Below are 25,918 nucleotides of genomic sequence, written 5' to 3' on the forward strand. Positions count from 1 at the left end.
AAAAGTTAAATAGATGAGCTCAGGGAGCTCAAAACTTTTCGTAGTAAGATATTTTTTGGACTTGAAAATAACGGAGTTCCAGGGAAGGTCTGCATATTTGGACAATCATTTCTTAGACTTTTTTTTCTGTAAAAACTGCTTTAGTAATATTGTACACGAAAAAAATACAACAGGATTTTTTTATGGGAGCTCAAAATTGAAATTTTTCTTAAGTTCGAATGTTTTTTTAAAATTTGAATTTCTCTTCAAAATTTGATTTTATTATAAATTTAGTTATTTTTTCAAATTTGAATATATTTTTAATCCTGCCGAATTCACTCCCGATCAGTGTGGCCAGATCGTGCGATTTTTTTACCCCCACTTTGTACCGCTTTCAATGTAGTCAGATGAGAGTGTCCTACAAAGTGGGAGTAAGAAAAGAGCACGTTCTGGCCACACTGCTCCCGATTTTGTCGAATCTAGAATTGCGAAAAATCAATGTTATTTAAAATTTTTGATTTTATCCTGTATTTCCTACAGGAAAAATTCTGTTACTGCAACAGGATTTTGTCATCCTGTTCGAACAGGAAAAGTCCAGTTGCAGCGCTCATTTTCTTCCATTTAATATGCTAATTAATAACTACTTGAAACAAATTTTAGATTATAAACTTGTGATAAATATATTTATTACACGATAAATATATTTCCAAACGTCGATAAATTTATTTTACTCTAAAAAAATTATATTTCTCAGGTGTTATAAATAATAAAAATTAATTTGAAAAAATACAAATAGTAGTTTTTTTCTGTTTGAAAAAACTTACAATTTCGAAAAATTGCGAAAAGTACTAATGACTGGAGGTTTTCTTTGGAATTTTTTCCGGGACTACTTTTTCCAATTACCTTTTTCTTGATTTTAAAGCATTTTTCTAAACAATGCAAATTTTAAAACCATTCATCAGTTGAACTTTTTTTTTTTCGAGTCTTCACAGTCTTATAGAATAAAATTGTCAATTAATATTAATTAAGATGAAAAAAAATTTTTCCGTTTTTTTTTTTTTTTTTTTAAATTTGAAATATAATATTGAAGTTATTCAAGAAAAATTGGAAAATGGTTAACCCTAGACGTCATTTAGGAATGAGCAAATATTAATCATTATTTGTTGAAGAGACAAAAATTTTTTAGGTAATTGATTTATAAGAACTTATGAATAAATTAAATCATCACATAAGAAGGACAAAGGAAAGGGGAAAATTGCAACAAATATAATCTACATAAAAAATAGTAATTTCATTTGATATTTACTAGTAAATAAAACATTTTATTAATAATTACTTAATTATTATTACTTTAAAATTGTCATAATAATTTTAAAGTGAAGTTTTTTTTATTTTTTATTAAATTTTTTTTTTTTCATGATTTTTTCTTTTTTTATTAATCGAAGTACGTCTAGAGGCACTATCGAAGCTTATATTACTAGCAGCGATTTTGTTGCCTAGATTACAGTTTTTATATTTATTTCATTCAATAATTTTTTCAAACATCAATTTTTACAATAAATCATTTAATAATTATTAATGTAAGCAGTGAATTTCACCGATATCGATAAATGTTTTTACGAACGAATTGATGTTTACAAATTTTGTAGTTTGTTTTCCAATTAATCACTTATTTATTAATTCGTTATGATTTCAATTACCAAACTCCTAATTCAAAAAAATTATTGCTAAATATACGCAAGTCTTTCCAAAAATTTAAATGGAAGAACTCTAAATTCTAAAATTCTAGATTTTAAATATTTTTCGACATTTTTACACTTTAATTTATTGTGAATAATAATTATCATTATTATTATGATCAGTTGAGCAGTGCTTTATTATTTAATTAACAAAGATTTACTAATTGTAAGTTTTTATTGATTTCAGTGATATCAATTAAAAATTTTTTTTATTTTTAAACGTGTCAAAAATTTTCTTCAATATTTTGACTAAATCAAAATGTTTATTGAAATAATCTACAGCGCTATTACTTTCATTAATGGATAATGATAACAACAGTTTTTCGTGGTACTAGACAACACTGAAAATTTATTTGATTTATTGGTCATGTCTTAATTAGATTATTAAATATGCTTCTATTTTTCAAAAAGGATATTTTCAACGGTTACATGAATTATTTAATTGAAACTTTAGATTCTGTTTGCAATAATAAAAACGCAGAATTAATATTTAAAAATTATAATTGGTACTTGATTACACTAGCAATTCGATGGAACATTGTTATATTGTTAAGCATATTAAAATTTTTCAAAAGATATTTTTTTCACATAGAATCTAAAATTATTGTTTTGATATGGTATCTACGACTTGAAAAATAATTTTCTTTTTAAAAGAAAATTTTAGTGTGTTGATAAAAGGATTCACTAGAACATGTGAAAATTTTAATCAACCATCTAGACGTTTTCCGGTTTTAAATTTAAGGGATATTTTATGTCGTTATTAAGTTGATATGACATTATAATTGTTTATTGAGATCGAGAATAATTTTGCTGGTGTTCGATAACTAATTTTTTGGAATAAAAATCGCATAAACGGATAAGAAGAAAATAATAACAATCAGATACAATTTTAGAAAAAAAAAAAATACTTTCTTTCTTCAGATTTCATTTTCTTTTATTAAGAAAATTATTTTTTACAAAACCTATGTCTTAATTCTACAGACAAGAGTACTAGATTAACAATTTTTCGGCAAGGTAATATCTACAATTCTATGAACGGTATTATTCAAAAGCTTATATTTATCAAAGAAGGCAAGATTTTATAGTAGTACACTTAAAAAAGAAATGTTTTTGTCATTTTTGTCATTTTTGTCAAAAGAAGTTTTTGTCATTGATTAAAATTGCTTGCAAAATAATCTATAACATTAATTTTATTTTGATTAAAATTTCTTCAATGTAAATCACATGATTTATTAAATTTAAAAAAAATAAATTTCAATAATAAAAATATTACAAAAAACTTTAAATAAATTAAAGAGTCATTCTGGTTTGTAGCTTTAAAAAAAAATTTTTTTTTTTTTTAATTTTTCGAAAGTAAAAAAGTAAAATATAAATATATTTAAATGTATTGTGTTAAAATTTTTGGTGTTCGGACTACTGCAACTATATTATTTTACAACGTTTAAGCTTCGCTGATTGCCTTTAGGTCAATTTTTTGAATGAAAAAAATTTTTTGAAGCCTTTAGACCTTTTTTGAGACGAGAAAAAATTTGGAAAATTTTTTTTTGTAGTTTTTTTTAGGATTTCTCAAGATCCAAACATGAAAAAAAAAAAATTCTTATGGTCGTATCTGAAAACTAGACGCTTGGAGCTACAATTTTCTTTATTTTTTATTTTGCTGTACGATCATTTTCCTCGGAGTAAAATTTTTTTTATATTTCTTAATTTTTGTGACTAGTGGCATTTTTTGATATGAAATTAATGGAATTTTACTCATGAAAATGGTTGATCTTATTAAAAAATTTTATCAAGTTATTTAGAACTACTAATTCTATAAAATTAATGATTTCTCAACCGAAGATCAATCATTTTACGAACTTGACATGTCAATTTTTCTTTTCTTATACGTAAAATCTTCAGAAAAATGATTAAAAAAAATGTGAAAAGCATGCAATTACTCAAATATTCAAACTATTCGAACTATTCCAACAATTCGAATATTCGGATCGAATCTCAACTCAAATAATTCGATTTGATTCGCTTCAAATAATTCGAAATCTCGAATATTCGCACACCTCTAAAAAAAAAAAAGGCTCATCTTTCAGTTTTTTTTTTTTTTTAATGCCCAGAATTTTGTTATTTATCAATAAATCTTCATCAATTTTAAAAATTTTAATAACAAATCAATTACAATAAAAAAATGCTTCTAAAAATTTTTACTTGTAATTTATATTAATTTTCACCTGTGAAATTTTTTAATTTAATTTTTTTTTATAATAATTGCATTATTATTAAATTTAAAAATAATTTTTAATGTCTGCTAACTTCAGTGTCACTACTTATATATTGATGGTAAATAATTTTGGTTTTTGTGTTATAGATCAACTGTTATCAAGTTATCATGTACGTTAATGACATACCAACGTTTTAGAGAAGCTCCCTTCACCCGCCGTTTATTCGTATAAAAAATAAAAAAAAATAAATTTAGATATTTGATGTGTTATTCAAAAGTGTATTTATTGTGCTGAGTAAATTTTATATTAATTTTTGTTTAAAAAAATCATAAATATTGGCTTTTTTTGAGCGCTAGAACCAGAATGACCCTTCGAAATTAATCACACTTGTTATAGTATTGATTTTGTCTGATATTATATTACAATTTTATATACTAAATCTTTAACAAGGAAGAAATCGCTATATGCAATCATAGTTGTAAATTATCCTATGTTATCACAATATTAAAAAGAGATTCTATGCCAGAAAATTATTGTTTATTAATACTGTTGTACAGAACACTTTTAATTTTAACGTTAAAATTTTCAATAAAAAATATTTATTACTTTCTATGGAATTTTAAATTAGTTACTCTATACGTAGCCAACTACCGAGTTAAATTGAATTATTCTTTATCTTAGTTTATTTTTGTTGAAAATTTTTTTCAGCGCTTTTGCTTAATACCGTCCATACTCATATACAATGAGCTAAAACATTAAATACGATGTAATTATTGTTAACTCTAGCCTGAATTAAAAAACTAATAACATTATAACAACAAAATGACTTTTTAAATACAAATGGTTTGAGTGATCGTGAGAATAAATTTATGATAAAGATAATTATTGACTTATAAAAAAATAAAAAATATGTAATAAATGAATGATACATCAAAGCACTGAAATATCAATTACTTAATAATTTTTAGATTATTTAATTTTTTTATAGCCAATAATTTACAAATAAAAGTTGTTCAAATAAGTAACAAATTGTTCGATCAAATTTTGTTCACTCGCTGCTTATTTTTTTATACTATTGATAATTAATAAATAACAATAATCATGTGCGCAATTAATAATAGATAGTTGTATAATTTCTACATTTTTTTCTAAATAAAAGTAGTTTGAAAGGCTACTCTTTAGATTTATCAATCGTTAATCCTCTTCTAAAAAGTTGATGGCCGGATGTCGTATCGTTTTACGTCACTTCTGTGACTATTTTATTCGGTTGTTGATTTGTCGACTGAGATAGTGGTGGGATTTTTAAAAGAATGAAGGCGAGCGAAGCGAGCGTGTTAAGTCTAGTTGCAGTAAAACTTTGATTTATTTCCGCAGATTGTGTTTTAGACTTTTTGTTTGTGATATGAAAAAATTGAGTTATAATTACTGCATCTAAATCGAAATATTTTACTGTATGACTTAAATAACTATCATCATTGTTTATTATTGAACATTAAATACTAATTATTGATTCGTAGTGTTTATTACAATGATTGATTATGGAAGCAAATTCAAAAAGGCAAGAACTATTTTCATGTCATTCAACAATTAATGAGTTTTTTTATTTTCTGATTTTAACCCATCTCACATAATTTTAACGTTTTTTTTTTTTTTTTTTTTTTATTATTTACGAATTTTCTAAAAAATCAACTTATTCTCTGTTTTAAAACAAAAATTTGGAAAAATTCAAGGTTTAAAAAATAAAAAGTTGTAAAATGGTCGAGGAATGTATTACATATCCAAACAATGATAATTCTAAAATTAAACGATTTAGTTTGAAAAAATTTCACAGCGGCTGAGCACAAACAAATTTTTTTTCTGGCGATATAAGCATGTGCAAAAATTTTTTAATGGAAATGTTGACGGGTTAATAACAAAAGTATTCTTAGTTATTATTCGTGAGTTATTAATTGTAAAGATAATTAATATTATTCACAATACAATTATCAATTGATTAAACTTAATTGTTAAATTACTCTTGAGTGTCTTCAACTTTTGTGTTTTGTAATTTTAATTCTATGAGTTATGAGCTCGTCATAATAAAAGTTGTAGATACTCAATTGTCTTTTTCAACTCACCGTTGAGCGAAAAAAAAATACATAATTATAAAATAAAGATTATTTTAATTTTGTTTTAATTAACAAAACTAACATTGGCACAAAAATTCTGAATTAAAATAAAATAATTAAAAAAATAAAAATTAATTTTAATTGTAAGTTGATTTTATTTTAATTCTTAATAATTTGTTAACGATTAATTAATTTTTGATATTGCGTTAAGTCAAATAATATTATTGACATATTCTTTGTTTCATAAATAATACTTGTAGGCAGTTATATTTTTCTAAGGTAAATAAATAAATTAACTCAATGATACAAAAACTGGATAGACATCGGGCAGTGTATCACTAACGGCAGAGTTAATCCACAAATTATTTATAATCATTTTACTCAACAAACTCTTAGTTTTGTGAAACATAATTAATTAATCAAGTACATCTAAGTAGAGCATAGTGAGGCAATGATCTTAAGATTCACAGAAGTTAATTATTATCATTATTAATATCAATTGGTCAACTATTCTAAGTTAAAAACTTTCGTAAATTCATTATGTATTTTCGATAGTATTTTTAAAAATACAACTAGATAACTATTAATTCTATTTTACTAATAACTTAAGGTAGTTGTCATGGTGCAATATTGTCAAAAAATCCATAATTTTTACGCAAGATTGTACCCGTGGAGACGCAACCCATACAATTGTTTCTGTCCGATTTCGTAGATATATATTTTTTCATAAATTGTTAAACTTTAATCCGTTATTTATAAACAATTAGACGGTCAAAAATTTTTTTTCATTTTTTTTTTAAACTCACAATAAATACATCAAAAGACTGTCAGTTTTTTGAAAGTTTTTTGACAGTTTTTTTTTTTTTTTTTATAACTAAAAAACTGGTACAGAATTGCAGAGTGCGTATGCAATTAATGTTAAATATCAAATTTTTAATTGAATTCATCTCGGCTTATAGAGAGTCAATCGACTTAAAATTTTTGGGGTAATTGTATCATTATGTTCTTGATAAGTACATAGAAATTTAGAATTTTCTGATGGTATATCTTAACCACGACAACTACCTTAAACAAAAAATTGTGCGTGTGCCTACACGCACGACAGAAGTGAAATTTTTTCGTCATTATAGTTGTCACGTAAGCGTTACAGAATCAGTCAATTAGTCCATGATTGTTACTATGGCAACATTTACTGTAGTAATAATTATAATAGCAATGATTATCATGAAAACAGTTACCATAGTAGCGGCAATCATAATTTTTCGTAACGCTTGAAAATTTCACATCCGTCAGCAAAGAAATTTCATTTAAATAAAAACAAAACATTACTACTTTTAACTATTGTTTATAAAAATTTCGATTTTTTCAATTTCAACTTGAGGTCACAGCCTTGAAATGATGCAATACGTTGATAAAATACATCAGTTATTATAAGCAAATTATGCATAGAATACCTTGTTTATTATTAATAATTATTATGCTACGATACTTGGTAGTGACTTATTAAAATTTTTAAAATTTGATATTCATAGAAAACAATATGTAGTTAAGCCAAATAATTTTATTGGTAATTAATGTTTTCAGCAATTCGTTCCCTTTTTATATAAGCTTTGTAATTTTATTTTAATCAAAATCGAGATTATAAGCAAAAAACATTCTTTAAAAACTCCTATAACGTAATAAAAAGTTCAAACATTATTAATAATGATGGAGAGATTTTTTTATTTTTTCGTATCGACAGCAACCGAAAAAATAACTCGGATTTTAGTAACTTTAGTCAAAATAGTTTAAGTGAAAATGTGCCGCAACTTTACTTATATTTTTATTTTACGAAGCAATAGAAGGAAGAATACATCAATAACAAAAAACTATTAATTAAAACAACACTAAATTGTCCAAATACTCATATGATACAATTTTAAACTTTTTTTTTTTTTTTATGATGAAAATTTCATTTAGAAAAATTTTTCAGAAAAAAAGTTCTTTTGTGAGAAAAACAGATAGAGACAATTTTAGATAGTTTTTTTAACTTTCCGCTAAGAAAATTAAAAATTTTCGAAAAAAAGGGAAGTTATTGATTTCGGTCCGATTCTCGAAAGTCAAGTTTTCATCAGATCTCCACGTTTTGAGGTCCTAGGAAGCTTCTCTGACTATTTCCGCAATAGTGTGTGTGTATCGTATGGATTCTCAAAAACGAATCAACCGATTAAATTCTACGATACGACTTTCGAAAGGATTTCAAGATTTAGATCTGATTAGATTTGAGAGTTAATCTAAAAAAAAATTTTTTTTTTGGTATTTTTTCAAGTTAATACTTAAATTTCTTAACCAAACGATATTTGCCCGTACATACACTTTTTTTACTTTAAAAACAGAATTTTTAACTTTAAAGTAATATTCCCGAAATCAAAGATTGAAAATATAGATAGGTACATTTTGAACTTGAAATCTTAAAATGTGAATAAAATTCTAAAGAGTGTAAAAAACTATATGTTGAACTAGAAGAATTTAAAACTTTATGAAAGATCAAGTTTTTTACCTTTAATTATTCAAAGTATTCAATTTTTTATTTCTCCTCGTTATGAACTTCACGCTAAGAAAATTGAAATCGTTGAAAAATTAGAAAATTATTGGTTTCACCCCGAATTCCAAAAATGGAGTTTTCATCAGATTTCTACGTTTTGAGGTCCTAGAAAGCGATTCCAACCATTTTCCCGATGATGTTACTGTGTCCGTATATATGTGTATTAGGGTGGTCCTTATGTTGGGTTTTTTGAAATTTTTTTTCACGATAGTTCAAAATCGGTTCAAAATCTATAAAAAAAAAATCATGCCAAGTTATAGCTCTTAATTTTAATATTAACCCGCGCCCCCCGACGGTCAAAGTTTTAAAGGAAAATAACATGGGAAAAGTTATATATTTACTTTGGAATTTTTTACGTCATAAACTAACCAACAAATCACATCAAAAAATATTTTTTCTAATGCAAAATTTAACGGTCTACAAAAAAGGTCTCTTATCATTTTTTGATAATTCTAACGGTTTTGAAGTTATTCGAGGTCTAAATTGAAACTATAATCTTTTTCATAGTTTTTTCTGGTCATTTAATAATTTAACAATCATAGACGGGTTATTATTCATATTAGATTAATTTTTTTACTTGTGCATATAATTTTGAACTATAATTTACGTGAAAAGTATTAATCAATTAATGAAGTGTATTATTAATATTTTAATGAATCGAAAATGTACAAACATTACCATTTTTATTTTTAATTACAGATACTTTCATGAAGTTTTTACATTAGTTTTTTTAAGTGCGTCAGGAAACATTTGACGATGATCTTTAACCAATTGTAACACGTATTGCATTTGTTTTTCATCCTTAGTATAACGATTACAAAAATCTTGCACTAGTTTAACTCCTCTTTCAGCACAGTCATTCACAACCGATAGTTTTTTAGCGAATCGTAATGCAGTTTTATAGTGTTCATTATGAGCCCATTCAGAAGGATGAATCTTTGAAAATTCTGTTTGTAACTCGAATCTATTGAAAAAATTGATCGATTCTGCAGTTACGAAAAAGTCAATATCATTATATAATAATTCAGTTATGCTCTTAATTTGAAAGCGTTTAACACTACATTTTTCACTAGTATAATCCAAGTCTTCTTCCGGAATATCATCAATCACAATTGTTTCTTCTTCTTTACGCAGCTTAGCGACAATTTTTAATTTTGTTTCTTGTGAAACTTCCTCATCAAAAATAGCCATGATTGCTAATTCTGGTGATAAATACCACAAGTGATTCATAAATCTACTAATTGCCACAGTAGCAAGATTACTGTTGATTGCCTTAAAGTTGTTGAGTTCTTTTATGAACTGAAGATCATGGTACGGAGCTTTGACACTATTTGACGACGAAAACCAAGCTTTAACATAAACCATTGTCACAAAAACACATATTTGCCGTAGTTTATTATCTTCACCTTTTTCAATGACAATTGCTCCCGAAGCATGTACATTTTCAATATATAAATAGCTTTTGCCATCCATCGTGCAATAATTTCATCAATCACTGCAGCAACACTATCTGTGATAGTATTATTTAAAATACGTGTATAAAAAAATAACACTTTCAAAGCTTGCAATTTCGATGGTAATTTGTTACCTACGATTTGAACGTTAACATCACCAATCAAAAAAATGTTTTGACGTAAACGTGATAACTCCATATTTAACTGATTACTTAAATATCGGATAAATGAACTCAAAAAATTTATTTATATATCAAAAAGGCATCAGTACTAGTAATTGAACGATTTTGATCAAGCTGAGAAATAAATGTAGGTTATGAGTAATCTGAGAATTAATTTTAGTGTTAGAGATTGAAGTAAAATCTAATAGATGGCGGCATGATCGGTTTCTAAAATGTTTTTAACCAGAAATCAAAATTTGAAATTGGAGTTTGTTGATATTTGTACCAATAACAATAAAAATCGAGACAATAGGTCCCGAATTTCTTTTGTATCCAAAAAAAGTTAAAAATCTTTAAAATGTTCGACAGTTCAGGCTAAAAAATGAATTGGTGTTACTATTATTCCAACGTTACAGTTACTTTGAAAATTTTCTAAACAAAAAAATCCAATGAGATTATAAAGAATAACCGGTTCATGATTTATGAACTATTAAATGACCAAAAAAACAGAAAAAACTATGAAAAAGATTATAGTTTCAATTTAGACCTCGAATAACTTCAAAACCGTTAGAATTATCAAAAATGATAAGAGACCTTTTTTGTAGACCGTTAAATTTTGCATTAGAAAAAATATTTTTTGATGTGATTTGTTGGTTAGTTTATGACGTAAAAAATTCCAAAGTAAATATATAACTTTTCCCATGTTATTTTCCTTTAAAACTTTGACCGTCGGGGGGCGCGGGTTAATATTAAAATTAAGAGCTATAACTTGGCATGATTTTTTTTTTATAGATTTTGAACCGATTTTGAACTATCGTGAAAAAAAATTTCAAAAAACCCAACATAAGGACCACCCTAATGTGTATGTATGTATGTATGTAACTCTCTCATAACTTTTGAACGGTTTATCTGATTTGATCGCTGTTGACGCAATTTGAAAGGGTTGACCGAATTTAGACTTTTAATACAATTTGGACCGATTCGGACCGGTATATTCTAAGAAATATTAAAAAAAATTAGGAAAAAAATTTTTTCAAATGTGGTTTTTTTGGAATAACTTTTAAACGGCTTTACTGATTATACCGATTATACCGTGCCTAACCAGTTTGGAGACCGGGTCAGTAAAATGCCTATATCTCCGAAAATAATTCGAATTTTCAAAAATCCTTTCGTACACATATTCTTAGATAGTTAAACTTTGAAAACATGAAAAAAAAATCGATTTTTTTGAAATTCTAGACTAGAATACCCCCTCCCTTAAACATTTCAAATTTATTAAAAAATACCCATGTCAGCAATTGAATTTCTTTTTTTTTTTTTTTTTTAAAGCAATCGATTTTTTATCGATTTTTAAAAACTTACAATTTCATAGAGCTTTACCTAAAAAAAGAACGAATTACAATAAGTTCGAACTATGCACTTCTATTTTTTAATAAATGTAATCCAGTATTACACTATTAATTATCAATATATTAACTATGAATTTTAAAATTTATTTAATTGTTTATTTTAATAGTAGTGAAAGATTATTTTAAAAATTAAAATATTGAAACTTTTAATTTCTAATTTTTTACAATCCGATTACTAGAAAATTTTTTATTTAACTCTACATATGCTTGATACAATGCAAACGATTATTCATTAGATTGTTACTTAGTTAAGTAATTAATTATATCTAATTATTATATGTATTGCTATACATATTGAACAAACGATATGTTAATATAATTTTTACGCGAATTTTATATTAATGGCTATTATTGTTACGAGTTATTACTCATTTTTTATCATGATGAAATTTAAAAAATTTTAATTCTAATTTATCAATCGTTAAACAATAGTTTAATAAAATTCTAATGGTGCTATATGTTTTTACTGTTTTTGATTAACGTTGAAAGAATATGATTTAAAATTTTTCATTATTAAATTTTCATAAAACATTTAATTTAAAATTATTAGAAAAAACAATATTTTACGATAGTTTTTACAATTTCAAAACAATTTTAAATCTTTTTACTGTAAAAACATATATTTGAATAAATAAATAAGAAAACATGAAAAATGTCAATTTTTAATTAATAACTAATTAAGTGCGAGTTCCTACGATTAATGCTTTACTAACGCCAAACTCTGCCGTGTCGTGACACGCCGAACGTGCGATCTAGTTTGCATTATGAGCTAAATACTGATACTGATAATATTTATGAGGCCTTTCATTATTAATATCAATATAATCACCTGTATAGTTAAATGCCGGTAGGTTATTACTGTTGTTATCAGAAGTATTGTTATTGTTATTATTGTTGCTGCTGTTAGTATTATTTCCGCTGAAATTATCACTGTTGTCATTATTAATTAGTCAGATATCAACTTCGAACATGTCTTGCTCAATTGGTTTCTTCACCCAATTGCCTAATTGTGCTCGCACAAATGCTTCCTTTAATTGACGTTTAGCGTGCTAAATAAAAATGAACAAAAAAAAAAAAAATATTAAAATGATATACGTGCAAGGTTTGAAGTTGTTAATAAAATAGTTTTAAAAAAATACAGAAGAATTGCGAAATTTGTTTTCTAGATTTGATAAATTAAGAATATATGATGATTCCATGACAAACTTTGTCTAATAATCTGTCTTTTTTTTTTTTTTTTTTTTTTTTTTTTAAATCAAAAAGATAATCGTTTTATACCTATGTAACCAAAAGCTTTAAAAATTCAATAGTATACGATTCATGAAGCTCATTTAATTTTTCATAAAAAATAAATTATAATACTGATTCATAAAATTACTTAAAAAGAAATAAAATTTATTATTGTCGAGAATTTACGAAATTTTTATTTCTAACGCTGGATGGTATTTTTTTTTACAAAATTGAGCATGTTGTGTAACTGTTCTGGATTTTATGTTCAGGCGTGTTGTGATAAAAATTAACCAATTTATCTAGATTTATAAACTAGATTTTTTTCATACCTCATAATCAACCGAATATATCAAATTCTAGAGAAATACTAAGAGCGCTCTTAATTAGTTTATGAATTTTAGGTAAATAGAAAAAATGTAAGTTTTGAAAAAAAAAATTCTCTCCTATAAAAATAAAATTTTCAACAAACGTTTTGAACAAATAGGTCTAGAAAACTGAAAAACTATCCGTTTGCTTTAAAGTTTTTAACCACTTATTCGTATCATAAAGACGAACTAATTGACTAACTAGTGAAGGCTTGGCAAAATTGTTTTTTGAAGTCAAAGACTTTATTTTTGGAAGCAGAAAACATGTTTAGACTTTGAATTCAGAAAAAAGTTGTTAATAAATCAAAAAAAATTTCTAACGCGAACAAAAAATATGATTCGGAAAGGATAGCAATTCTTTATGAGAACTATCTTAGCAACAATTTGGAATAAGCTTCGTAGAAGTCTGGGTCAAGATTCTTGGTCAAATATTTACACGCAGATTTCAAATTCTAACTCAAGATTCTTTTGACACATTTTTGCTCGAGAATCGTCAAAGAATTGCTGCAGAAACTTGACCAAGATTTTCGGAGAAGACTTGAACGAAAATATTCTTTATTCCTCAGTATCAAAAAAAGAAGAAATAAGCGGATTTGATCAAGTACTATTCAACACGGCTCGAAAATATTGTCTAATTTTGTTGCTAGTATAGGTATAGAATTTTTGTAAACTGTTACAATCAAGAGTTGTCTAATTATGTATTAAAATTGTGTTCAAGTATCTTGTTTAAATTCAATGCTACTGGAGAATAAAGTACTCGTTCGTGTCATGCTTTCGCATTATTAGTCGTGTAATAACAATATCCTTATAAACTTAATTAATAAAACATTAAATTATCAATTACCGAATAATCTTGAACTGTAGATTTAGCATCAAGGTATTGATGGCATATATCACGATCTACATCATCAATTGTACTTATCTTTCCCAATAAATTAAAAAACATACGAAATAGACCCTGTTTTGAGATTCTTGATGGTTTCCCCAATTCATCTTTTCCCGTTGTGCAATTGATTACTTCAGCTTCAGTTTGTCCTATAAAATAAAACAAGTTAAAATGGAAGGTAATAAATGAATATCAGTAAGTATTAATTATTTAATTTTAAATTCAACTTACGTTATAATTTATGAACTAATAATTATACTAATAGATATATGTAATAAGTAATAAGTAAAAATGAATAAATAAATGCTGACCTGTTGTCCAATTGACACTGTAATTAGGCGCCTTACCCGGCTGTCTAACTTCGGAAGACGTAATTAAACTCATAAGTGGTTTATTTAATCGATATGGTGGCGGCAATCCTTGAATTGTATTTTCAATTCTGCCGCACACCGCACGATACATATGACTAGGATTTAATAGGCTGCCGAGAACGATGCTGTGGAAGTAAATAGGCTCGATGAAGTGGCTGAGTAATGCACCTTGCACACCTAGTACGTTCCATCGAGCTATTTTATCCGAACACGACATCGTCAGCAGTCTTTGTCCCTAATGAAAAAAAAAATTTTTAGAAATAAAAAAAAAAACAAAACCCTATAAGACAATTGTTGAGAGCGCTGAAAAATGAAATATCGTTATTTGTTTGTGAATTTATTGCAAATTATGCTAGAAATAATAGTTGATAAATCATTTGTATGATAGTATAGTTTTTTTTTTTTTTTTTTTTTTTTTTTTTTCAATCTATTTTTATCGATTGGAAATAGTTTAAACATTTTTACGCAGAAAAATTCTCGTGAAATGATCATTTGATAATAAAACACTCCCTAGCGTTCACGCTAGTAGTGTGCAAAATCAAATTAACATTTATAATTAAATAATGGTAAAAAATTTGATTATTGAATAATTAAAAAAGAAAAGTTTCAATTTAGACTTTATAAGAGGAAAAGATGTTGGATTGTAAAAAAAAAAAAAAAAAATAGATATCTCATTTTTTAGCGGCTTTATATATCTACAGTGGAATCTTGATAATTTGAATTTTTGTAAGAAATCTATATTATTCATAGTAAAACTTTTTTTTAGTTAAATTTAAATTATTTATAATTTAATAATAAGACCATAAAGTTTTTAAATAATACTTCCAACAATCAAGTTTCCGCTTTGTACATTATTAATTACTGTAATAAATATAAAAATTTACCATAAGTACACCGTCCCATGTTTGAATTCCTTCGCTACTTTTAACAGGAATAGTACCTTCACCGGATTCTATTTTTGTTCTCAACTGCCCGCGAGCACGTCTATTAGGATGTTTGTCAACAGACTCATTTTCTTCATGTGGCGAAAATATTCTAGCATCCCCACAGGGTGCTGTATTTATATATAAGTGGAATTGTATACCCTGTTTTAGTTTGAATCCTTTTTTATTTTTTTCTTCCAATATAGATTCTTCGCTACGGTTTTCTGTATGAAGTTTCAATTGTTGATACAAGTATTCACACAAACAACGTCGTGCCACTACTTCAGCGTGACAGTCATTCAATGCTCCACCTGTTACACTTAAATGTTCTCCAGATATACATTTTGTACCTTGAAGAATAAGACTTGTTAAAATTGGTCTATTACTATTTTTATATTGTAATATTCTTGCGTGCATGCATGTAATCTGACATTGACTATTAATGTTAACCGTTTATAATAAACGTATAACTATTAAATTTAATGAATGGGCCATAAATTCTGCTTTTACGATTTAATAACATACAAAAAATTTACTAATGAATTATTGATTAATTTGGATTATATGTTCAAATACTCAGTTATGTTAATAGCCACCAAACAATTTAATTTAATTGGAATAATTTACTGGAAGAATAAATATTCGAATGATAAATTGAAATAACTTTTGCAATAAGTAATATAAATTTTATCAGTCTTAAACGGTTGAATTAAAAAACATTGATTTTTTGGTTCTATAACAATTTAACACAATTAAATAGTTAATTTAACAATTTTTAAACCCTCTTTAGACAGCCAAACAGATTAAAATTTTCACGGTTGAACTGTCATTCGGTTGAAATTTTCACGGTTGAACTCTAATCCGGTTGAAATGTCCGCAATTGAACTGTTACAGTTTGTGTCGCGGTCGAAATATCGTCGGTTGACTAACCGATTTTCTAACAGACTAGGAATTCAAGAAAAGTAAATTTTAACTGAGTTAAAACTTTTTGTTGTGAACACAGCAAAAATTTACTCTCTCAAAAATTAGCTCTTCTCACTAAATTTTAAGGATTTATTCCGACTCGTTCAAAAAATCATATTTTTCTTTGTTTTTTCGCTCATAATTTTTTTAATAATGAACATAATTAAAAAAAAATTTTTTTTTCATATACTTTTCAGAAAAATATGCAAAAAATTATTCTAAAAATTTCAAGTTTCAAAATTTTAAAGTTTAAATCTTTTTTTAAACGCAACGTTTAGTTTTTTTTTTTAATTTTTTATCACAAACTACTATATTTTTAACAGCTTTTGGCTTCTAAAATTTTTAAAAATTCGAGAACAATTTTCATTGCTCTATGATCTGTTTTATGTTATTCTGAAATAAATGTCTATCAATAACAGTTGTTCAAAATCAATCATCAATTTTTGAAGACATTTGGAAACACTTACAACAAAAGTTTTTATCTATCTGTAAATGAAAGTTAAAAAAATTTAGGAAATCAAAAATAAAAGTTTTTTAAACCATCCGATTAAGTCTAATATTGAACGGAATTTAACTATCTAACAGTTATTATTAACTTATGTAGTTTATCATTAAGATTTTCACTGAAACGTTAGTTATGTGTTATTAAGTGACCCTATTACTAGATTATGGATCTTTGGATAAGTAATTCTAGTCATAAATTGCTTAGTACTGAAAATAAAAGTATTTACCTGTAGTAACACAAATTAATTCAGCGTCATTGCCCTTTGTTTGTACGATCCCGGCTAGTACTTTGCGTCTAGCATGCTGAGGTTTATTTTGCATCAATTCAGTAAACTTTGAATTAACCATCTTGCCAATCTTATCAGCTAACATTTGTGGCAGACTCATTGACTCGTGAGTTGATGAAAAGTTTGAAAAATTAGGTAGTACACGTACAGGCAAAGGTATACAAAATGTTGAACTGTGAACATTGCGTAATTTAGCTAAAGCGGCTTTACTGGCAGCAGCTTTAGCCAATTTTTTACTTGGTCCAGTCCCTTCGAATGTTTCACCATCAATCGTTACAGCAATCGTAAATTTAGCATAACTTTCACCATTGTCTGAGACACAATTATAAATAACACCGGGATACAATTCATTGATAAGCGCAACTGGACCTTTGTCAATAAATTTTGATGGGTTTTTAGGTTCTTGTAATAATGGTTTGAATGCATTAACAAGATGATTGTCCTTTTCTGTAACGTCAGATGTAAAATCCGGTTCGACTGTTGTCAATGCCTGGCAGCCAATTGCTTGGTGAATTTCAGGTGTATTACGAAATTGAACAATATTCCGTAATGCCAATTCAGCAGCAGCGTGTTTAGCCATTTTTTTTGTGCGACCTTTGCCCTCGTACAATTGACCGTCTATTTGCACGGCTATTGTAAATATTGGAGCGTGAGTTGGTCCTGTTTGTGATACCACTTTATACACAGCACCGGTCTTTAATTCGTTCAATGCACAGACTGCGTTCTTGGGTTGCGGATTTTTGTGACGTTTCTTTGGTATTGGTGCGCCTGTTATTCAATGATTATTTTTATTATTATTCGAGTTGATAGATTACGGAAAATATTTGACTTGATTAAATTATCACTTTAGGATTTCCCGGATTCATTTTATCTTTTAGTTAGAGAGAAGAGATGATAATTTAATTTTTTACTGATAATTTTTAATGAATATCAAGATCAAAATATTTTTTTTTTTTTTTTTTTTTTTAATTACTTTACAAATTTAACAACTTTACGGATCAATTAGAAAATTTAATTAGTTCTCTTCTTTACTAGCCGCATCGATTGCCGCAAATGAAATAAAAGTTAATTGATTCGTTTGAGTTATTGTATGAAAAAAATTAAGAAAACGATTGACCCTAAAGGCCATCCCTGCAACTTTCCGCTACTTGCGTAATTGAGTGCTCAAAATTGAACTTATTAAGTTTTTAAGCTCTTCGAGTTCAAAAATACCTATTATGTGTTATTTTGAGCTCTCCGAGCTGGTGCCTGTGTGTGTTACTCGCTTTTAACTTTTGAACGACTAAACCGATCGGAAGCTACTAAACGGCGTTCTAAAGAGTTCCCTCAAACTTAAATTGCTTGAGAATTTGAACCGGTTCGGACCGATAGATTTTGAAAAATCTCAAAATTAATAAGAAAAAAGGTTTTTTTGAAAGTGATTTTTTTCGAATAACTTTTAAACGGCTTTATCGATCACTTTCAAAAACTAATCCACCCTTAAGCTTGAAAAACCACGTCAATCGCCGCTAATCCGGTCAAAATCGGTCGATTCATTCGCGAGATATTGTGAACGAAAGAAAACCGAAAAAATTGTTTTTTCGGAGTTATGCTGAAATTTCTAGTTTGATCAATTTAAACTCAAAAATTTGTTATGAGACTGAAAAAACTGCCTCGAATGCCGTCAACCGCATGGAAATCGGTTGATTCATTCAAAAGTTATTGCGGTTTGAAAATTCGAAAAATAGTGTTCTATGAAACTTCTATCAGACTTTTGAGCTCGGAGAGCCCAAAATAACACATAAATTGTATTTTTGAGCTTGAAGAGCTCAAAAACATCATCAGTGGAATTTTAAACGCCTTGGTATGGATTTAGCGGGAAGTTGCAGGGATATCTATAATGGTTAACCGTTTTCTTAATTTTTTTATTGTAATTTTCATCGAAATAGAACTTTATGACGATTACAGATGATTAAAATGCGATTGATTATATCTGACAAAAATATGGAATGTTTTGTTTTTTATATATAATAAATAACAATCTTCAACATTATTTTTATAAAATTTAATTCAGATAAACATCGTTTTTTCATAAAATTTCTTTGATCAGGTTTCTTCTCCTGCACATTTAACAATTTACCCGTTTATCTTAAGAATAAATGATAAAAATATTTAAAATTAGAAAAAATAGTATAATGGTGATCGTAAATCTTTGTAGTCGCCACTATTTAATATTTTTAACAAAAAATATTGATAAATAACAAACATTTATTTTGTAGCAGTGAAATTGTTGTTGTTAACAAAAATTCAGACAATCATATTTGTTAAGCAGTTTTTAAAAATCAATAATGTTTACAATTTTCTATCTCAGAACTCTACAAGACCTGTAATACAATTAAATTTTTTAGTTCAGTTGCCATTACGTTAAATTTAATTGTATGGTTAAATGATTTTAATCTGATCGTATTCACGTAATCAAATATAATCTGTTCCGTATTATAGTCAGATAAGTCAGAATTAAATTATGAATTATGTTGTTCGAATGTAATATAATAATAATAATAAAAAAAATAGTTGAGACCTAATACATTGCTAAAAAAATTCAACAATATTGATTCTAACTGTGTAAAAACATTATAATCCTAGATATGTCTCTGACGGCGATTGTTGCGTATATTTTATAAATTATCGAAAATAAAATCGATATGTATTAAATAATCATGGAAATATTTTTTTATATTGCATATTTACAAAAATAAAGGATTAGTAGAAAAATTATATTTCGTGTAATGACGATGCAAAAAGAAGTAATTATATTAGTTTTCAATGTAATAATAAAGCTCCAGAATTTTCGTTTTAATGGAATGAATATTAAAATTTTTAAAATTTTTTTCATTATTTGTTGGAACTCCAATTTTAATAACATGTATATTTTCTATTCACGAGTCAAAATTTTAAATAATTTGCATTTAGTCTTTTTTTAATTGTCACTGGTAAATTTTTTTTTTTAATTTTTTCTATACGAATTTACTTTTCATACAAATCCCAATAATTTTCAAATGTTGATTAACATTAACGAAGACTGAAAAATTTTGATAATATTTACTGACAATCTAAAGTTTAAGTATCTTGACATAAAAAAATTATCAAATTTACCTTCGATGATTGGGTCACCCGGTCTTTTAGTTCCAGAATTATTCTTTTGCTCCATCTAAAAATAAAAACTAAATAAAATGAACTGCATATGGGGTATTCCATGCCAAATCGACCACTTTTAACCCCGACCCTTTTCGATTTGGCCGAAAGTTTTCCATCCTTTTCTACCCTATAAAAAACGGTTCAGAATTTTTTTGAATTTTTTTACCTAACTCCAAAAAAGTTATGAATTTTTCAAAAAAATGGCTTTTTTATTTTCAAATAGCCATAACTTTTTCAAAACTAAACATTTAGGTACCTTTTTTTTTTTTAAATTTTTGTTTTTAGATGTACTTTCCGATAAAAAATATTAAAAAATTTTTGTAAGTCAATACATATGGAATTTTTCAGTTTTTTGACAAAAATCAATGATTTTTCGAAGTTCGACATTTTTTTTTTTAATTTTTTTTTCTAAAATAAACTTTAATCAATTCCACAGTTATCCCTGTAGAACCCAGATTGGGCCGATTTCTCTTTCTATTTTTTTTATTCAATTGAAAAAATATTGTTAAATTTTCAAAAATGGAAAAAAAATTTTTTTTCATAAATTTTATTTATATAATGAGATAAATACAATTCAACGATTTTACGGCATTACATTCACAATTTAGAGGCTTCATCGATGACTGTAATTAGTAAGATCAATAATTGAGCAGCTAAAATTAATTACTTTTCTCTCTGTCGTTTAAATATTTTACAAATTCTGTGTTCATTCGAATTCGAAAAGTTTTTAACTAGTAAACAACCATTTTTGTCCGGAATTATACAATGTAGTTGTTGAGTTCCTGTAATCGGTTTCGTTTTCAAAATCGATCATTTAAATCATTTACTGCTGTGTCATAATCTTCTTCTGGGGAAAACTTCACTATAATATTCGGCAAGTTATCCGGTGCAGAAGCCCATTCAAAAAGTTCTTCTGGTGTCGTTATTTGTTTGTCTACCGCGAGTTGGAGACTTGCTTTCGCTGCAAGTCGTTTGAGAATACCACCGATTCCATCACACGGACCTTTCCCATGGGCAGTCGCAAAAAAATGCCATTCAGCAGGAATATCAAAATCATCTTCGTGGTAATATAAATTTACAAAGTTTTTAAAGTTTTTAAATTGTTGAGGAGCTCCATCAGAAAAATAATAAATCTTGTTACAACGTTCAGGAAGACTTTTCACGTAATCAGTTATTATTTCGATGAAAACATGAACAGCAACGGCATCATGTTTATTAGAATCTGAGATAATTACTAAACTTTTGTGTTCAAGTTTGTTATTTACTGTATAATAAATAACGACTGGAAAAACTGTTGCCTGATTATTATTCCAGTGAAAACCAGCTGCCGCATTTTGTACTACGAAGGCATAATTTTCTGCAAAATCACAAATAATAACGTATTCGTTTGGTTTCAATGTTTCTTTCAATGTCTTCAAGAATTGGGCTTGCTCCTTAGCAATGAACAAATGAGGTAGAAGAATTTCTAACTCACTACAAAATTTTTCCACAAATTCTTCTGTAGGCTTAATAATAGTTTCTAAACTACTTCTCGGTTTTGATATCCAATATTTATATGTAATATTCTCGATTTCCCGGTCCTCAAAACATTTTAGTAAAATTTTACTCAACTCATCGACCCCAGGACAGTTTTTAAATCCACCTAAATAACACTGAAAAGATGGATTTTCACATATAATCATGCTCAAGTAATCGTTGTAGTGTTTAATGGGCTTTTCTGTGTTCCTTGTCAAAGAATAAATATTTGCACCTAAAATAACAGTAATTTAGTAAACTTAAAATTCACGCATTTATAATTATTAATTAATTTAATAATTACCAAGCATCATTAACTTCACGTTTTGATGAATCGTACACACGCAGATGGTGTGTGTTCCACTTGCCCCTGCTAACACACAATGTTTTGGTCGCAAAGAAGCGAATTTTGAAAATCCAATTCTCTCAGTAGGATTTATTTCACAGAAACATTGGTATAATTCTTTTAAGTTAGACAGGATAAGTCTTTTTTGGACGTGTATCCGATTACCATCATCACTTCGAATTGATACAAAGTCTTTCATACCGGGAATTTGAGCACTATATTCATCATCGTTGTAAAAATTTTCAACTTTTAATTTTACCTGATCAGTAATTGTCCTCCCTATACAAAAATGTTGAGTAATTTAGTTTTCAAGTGTATTTAAAACATCGATTTTACGCTACCCATACCTAATTTCGATTCAGGTGTAGAAAGTAAACCCGTTTCTTCAACCAAATTTTTTGCTACTCTTGACAAATGTCTTGATGTATTCATAGTTTCACAAATACGTCTCTCACTCCATTTTACAGGTAATAATGTTAAAATTTGTATTTTCAAAGACTTATCAGTTTCTTTATCGTTGAATTTATCATACAACATTTTAATTAGAGAGCGAAAATTTTCACCATCGTCATCAATCGATTCTTCATCTGAAGAAGAAAGCAAAACTTTTTTCAAGCTGTCGGATACCCGATTTATTTTATTGTTCAAAAATTGATTATCATTCAATTTCTTCGATGGAATCGGTGATTGATTTAACAATTCTAATGCATGGTTTATTACGGGTAATTGAGTTGCAGCGCTAACTTGGGATCCTGAGCTTGATTGTGATGCTTTGGGTTCACTATCAAATGACATGGAACCTTAAAAATAATAGTGAAACATATAGCTACTAGAAATGTATTCAAGTAACGTATAAATAATTAAAAAACTTACGGAATGATAAGGATAATGGGAGATCCATGGCAGTTGTATTACTATCATTATCAGCCTGATCATTGTTGTCATTATTGTCACTATAGTTGTCTTCACGGTCACTTACATCAGCACTAGGATCATTACGAGCATTTGTTTGTTACTTCACTAACTCTGAAGCTTTTTTCGACATGAACTGCATAATAAATAATTATCATCTAATCCTAACGTTACTTTCATAATATCAGTCGCCGGACGTAAACCAATTTTTTAAAATGAGATTCCAACTCAAAAGGATTACAACACCGATCAAATACCTTTTTTGACGCCATAAAGACAAATTAAAAAAGCGCTTATAAACTAGAGAAATTATTTATTTATACAACAAATGTAATGACAATCTTTTATAAAACACTAGATTGCACAAAAGATTTATAGGTTATGTTTTAGATCTCAAAATGAAAAAGCCGCACTTTTAATCAAAACATACTAGCTTATAGCATCTAGTTTACTGGCTATAGGTAAGTCGATAATTGTTATCCCTAGTTTATCGATCTAATTGATTTATTAAAATTTGAATCTTACTACCCTGATAGCCACCTTATCTATAACTTACTGTCAATCTACGTCCGCAATTTGAAGCAAACTTGACGGAAAGAGTTGGCAAAGCGAGCGATTACCTATTAGTTACCTATAACTTACTCTGCAAATAGACGTCAAAACTTGCTGTACAAGTATTTCCTTCAAATTGTAGTAAAGTTGAAAAGAAATTTAACTACAAGTTTGATTGTTAACTTGTATTCAAGTTGCGGCCGTAGATTTCCGTCAATTTGCTTACAACTGTTGTTGAGAGAAGAATTACCGCCAACTTGATGTATAAATTAACCGTAACTGCTGGAAGTCAACACTTACTGAGAAAGCGCTGGCTATCAGGGTAAATACAGTCATCGATGAAGCCTCTAAATTGTGAATATAATGCCGTAAAATCGTTGAATTGTATTTATCTCATTATATAAATAAAATTTATGAAAAAAAATTTTTTTTCCATTTTTGAAAATTTAACAATATTTTTTCAATTGAATAAAAAAAATAGAAAGAGAAATCGGCCCAATCTGGGTTCTCCAGGGATTACTGTGGAATTGATTAAAGTTTATTTTAGAAAAAAAAAATTAAAAAAAAAAATGTCGAACTTCGAAAAATCATTGATTTTTGTCAAAAACTGAAAAATTCCATATGTATTGACTTACAAAAATTTTTTAATATTTTTATCGGAAAGTACATCTAAAAACAAAAATTTAAAAGAAAAAAGGTACCTAAATGTTTAGTTTTGAAAAAGTTATGGCTATTTGAAAATAAAAAAGCCATTTTTTTGAAAAATTCATAACTTTTTTGGAGTTAGGTAAAAAAATTCAAAAAAATTCTGAGAACCGTTTTTTATAGGGTAGAAAAGGATGGAAAACTTTCGGCCAAATCGAAAAGGGTCGGGGTCAAAAGTGGTCGATTTGGCATGGAATACCCCATATATAAATAGCAAATAGTTTGAAAAAATAAATAAATACGTACATTTTTTGCTTGTCGCCTCGCAGACTGCGATCCTGAAACATAAATGATAATTATTATTCAAATTTATCAATTTTTATAAAATTCTTACTATTAAAATTTCAAAATTTCTACCAATTATGAGAATGTGTAGAAAGCATATCTTTTATTTTTGAAACAATCTTTTAAAAAAAAATTTAGTAAATGCTCAATAAATTATTCAAATTTAAAAATTATCATCAAACTTAAAAAATTTTCACAAAGGAACCTAATTGTTTGTTATTTGATAAAAAAAATACTTTTTTATGAGTATCGATGAGAACTTATCTATTATCTACCGTTTTTTTTTAAATGTAAAACAAAAATAAAGTGGCTCAAATATGCAGTTAAAAAAATCAGTGATTGATTTATTGAATGAATTAAAATTACTGAAAATAGCTTCGATAAATTCTAAACATTCTTATATATTATTTAATATAGTAATTACCTTTTTTTATTTGCGACTGATTATTATTTAAAACTTGCACCCCGTTAGACATTTTGAACTTAAAAAAATTACAATATTAAAAATTTTTATTTTTAATCAAATTCTATTATCACTAATATTGACAATAGTAATAATAATAATAATTATGTTAAGAAGGGTGCATTAAGCATCTGCAAAGCAACCCCCAAAAAGTACTGCACTAATGCATTGATTTTGATTATATTTTACTCAACACAACCAGCGCCACTGACGTTATTTTATTCCATTTTTTTATAATAATCCTCAAGAAAACTAATCCGAATGTAGATGTATATACATATTTGCTATAGATGCAATTCTAACCTTATTTTGAAACAGTAAGAAATTAAAAAAATATATAATTTACTTTCAAAGAAAGTTGGTGTAATAATTTATGAAATTTAATATTAATGAAAAATAAATTTTGTACGAAGAATTGATTGATTTAAGTATGTCACTTTACTTAAGGATTGTATAAATAATATTTTTAAAATCAAGTATGAAATAAAAGCGCTACAGTAGCGTAACAATGATACTTTTGTTATTATTATTATTATTATTACAATTGGCTCTGGGAGATTACCCATTCGGGATACTTTTGTTGCAAGAGAAAGTGCGCAATGCAGCTTGTTGTTGTTTTTGATTGGTTGATCTTGGTTGGTAATGTAGAGAAACTTACTTGTCTGTATTTTTATTTAACTAGAATTTGAATTTGCGCGCGCCTGAATATAGAGTTTGCATATGTTTTCAGGCTTATGATATATTCGACCAATCACATCACGAATTAATTGATGCCATATACATTTTA

The 25,918-nt window shown here is 27.0% G+C and overlaps 2 protein-coding genes across 4 annotated transcripts; both read right to left on the reverse strand.

The window, feature by feature from the left end:
• Nucleotides 1-1,286: 1,286 nt before the first annotated feature.
• On the reverse strand, nt 1,287-25,607 carry Adar (adenosine deaminase acting on RNA). Of its 3 annotated transcripts, none has more exons than XR_012478879.1 (9): nt 25,093-25,607; nt 24,630-24,661; nt 20,312-20,366; nt 17,117-17,944; nt 15,384-15,772; nt 14,440-14,734; nt 14,087-14,277; nt 12,477-12,696; nt 1,287-5,271 (listed from the first exon to the last, which is right to left on the reverse strand). XR_012478879.1 is itself a non-coding variant. In XM_074240184.1 (8 exons), the coding sequence occupies exons 1-8, from the start codon at nt 25,142-25,144 to the stop codon at nt 12,598-12,600; spliced, it is 1,941 nt and encodes a 646-aa protein (XP_074096285.1). In that variant the 5' UTR covers nt 25,145-25,607; the 3' UTR covers nt 11,850-12,597. The 3 variants fall into 3 exon arrangements, 1 of the variants encoding a protein (XP_074096285.1); XR_012478878.1 differs by having other exon boundaries at nt 1,287-5,318; XM_074240184.1 differs by lacking the exon at nt 1,287-5,271 and having other exon boundaries at nt 11,850-12,696.
• Nucleotides 20,515-23,306, reverse strand: LOC141525451 (uncharacterized). Its single transcript, XM_074239965.1, has 6 exons — nt 23,296-23,306; nt 23,088-23,200; nt 22,562-23,014; nt 22,173-22,493; nt 21,828-22,103; nt 20,515-21,710 (listed from the first exon to the last, which is right to left on the reverse strand). The coding sequence occupies exons 1-6, from the start codon at nt 23,304-23,306 to the stop codon at nt 21,154-21,156; spliced, it is 1,731 nt and encodes a 576-aa protein (XP_074096066.1). The 3' UTR covers nt 20,515-21,153.
• Nucleotides 25,608-25,918: the final 311 nt, after the last annotated feature.

This window comes from Cotesia typhae, unplaced genomic scaffold (genome assembly GCF_013202065.1).
Source record: "Cotesia typhae breed Kobodo isofemale line unplaced genomic scaffold, CoteBio_Ctyphae contig_26, whole genome shotgun sequence".
NCBI classification, from domain to species: domain Eukaryota; kingdom Metazoa; phylum Arthropoda; class Insecta; order Hymenoptera; family Braconidae; genus Cotesia; species Cotesia typhae.

What these genes read in the sequence shown, in the direction of transcription:
- Adar (XM_074240184.1), bottom strand. Translation starts at nt 25,144, where the DNA reads ATGTCTAACGGGGTGCAAGTTTTAAATAATAATCAGTCGCAAATAAAA. An exon ending in CGAGGCGACAAGCAAAAAAT is followed by an intron (nt 20,367 to 24,629) that starts GTACGTATTTAT and finishes TTTTATTTTTAG; the next exon opens with ATGGAGCAAAAGAATAATTC. An exon ending in CAGTGTCAATTGGACAACAG is followed by an intron (nt 14,278 to 14,439) that starts GTCAGCATTTAT and finishes TTTATTTTATAG; the next exon opens with GACAAACTGAAGCTGAAGTA.
- LOC141525451 (XM_074239965.1), bottom strand. An exon ending in TACACCTGAATCGAAATTAG is followed by an intron (nt 22,494 to 22,561) that starts GTATGGGTAGCG and finishes ATTTTTGTATAG; the next exon opens with GGAGGACAATTACTGATCAG. An exon ending in ATTTGTGGAAAAATTTTGTA is followed by an intron (nt 21,711 to 21,827) that starts GTGAGTTAGAAA and finishes GTGATTTTGCAG; the next exon opens with AAAATTATGCCTTCGTAGTA.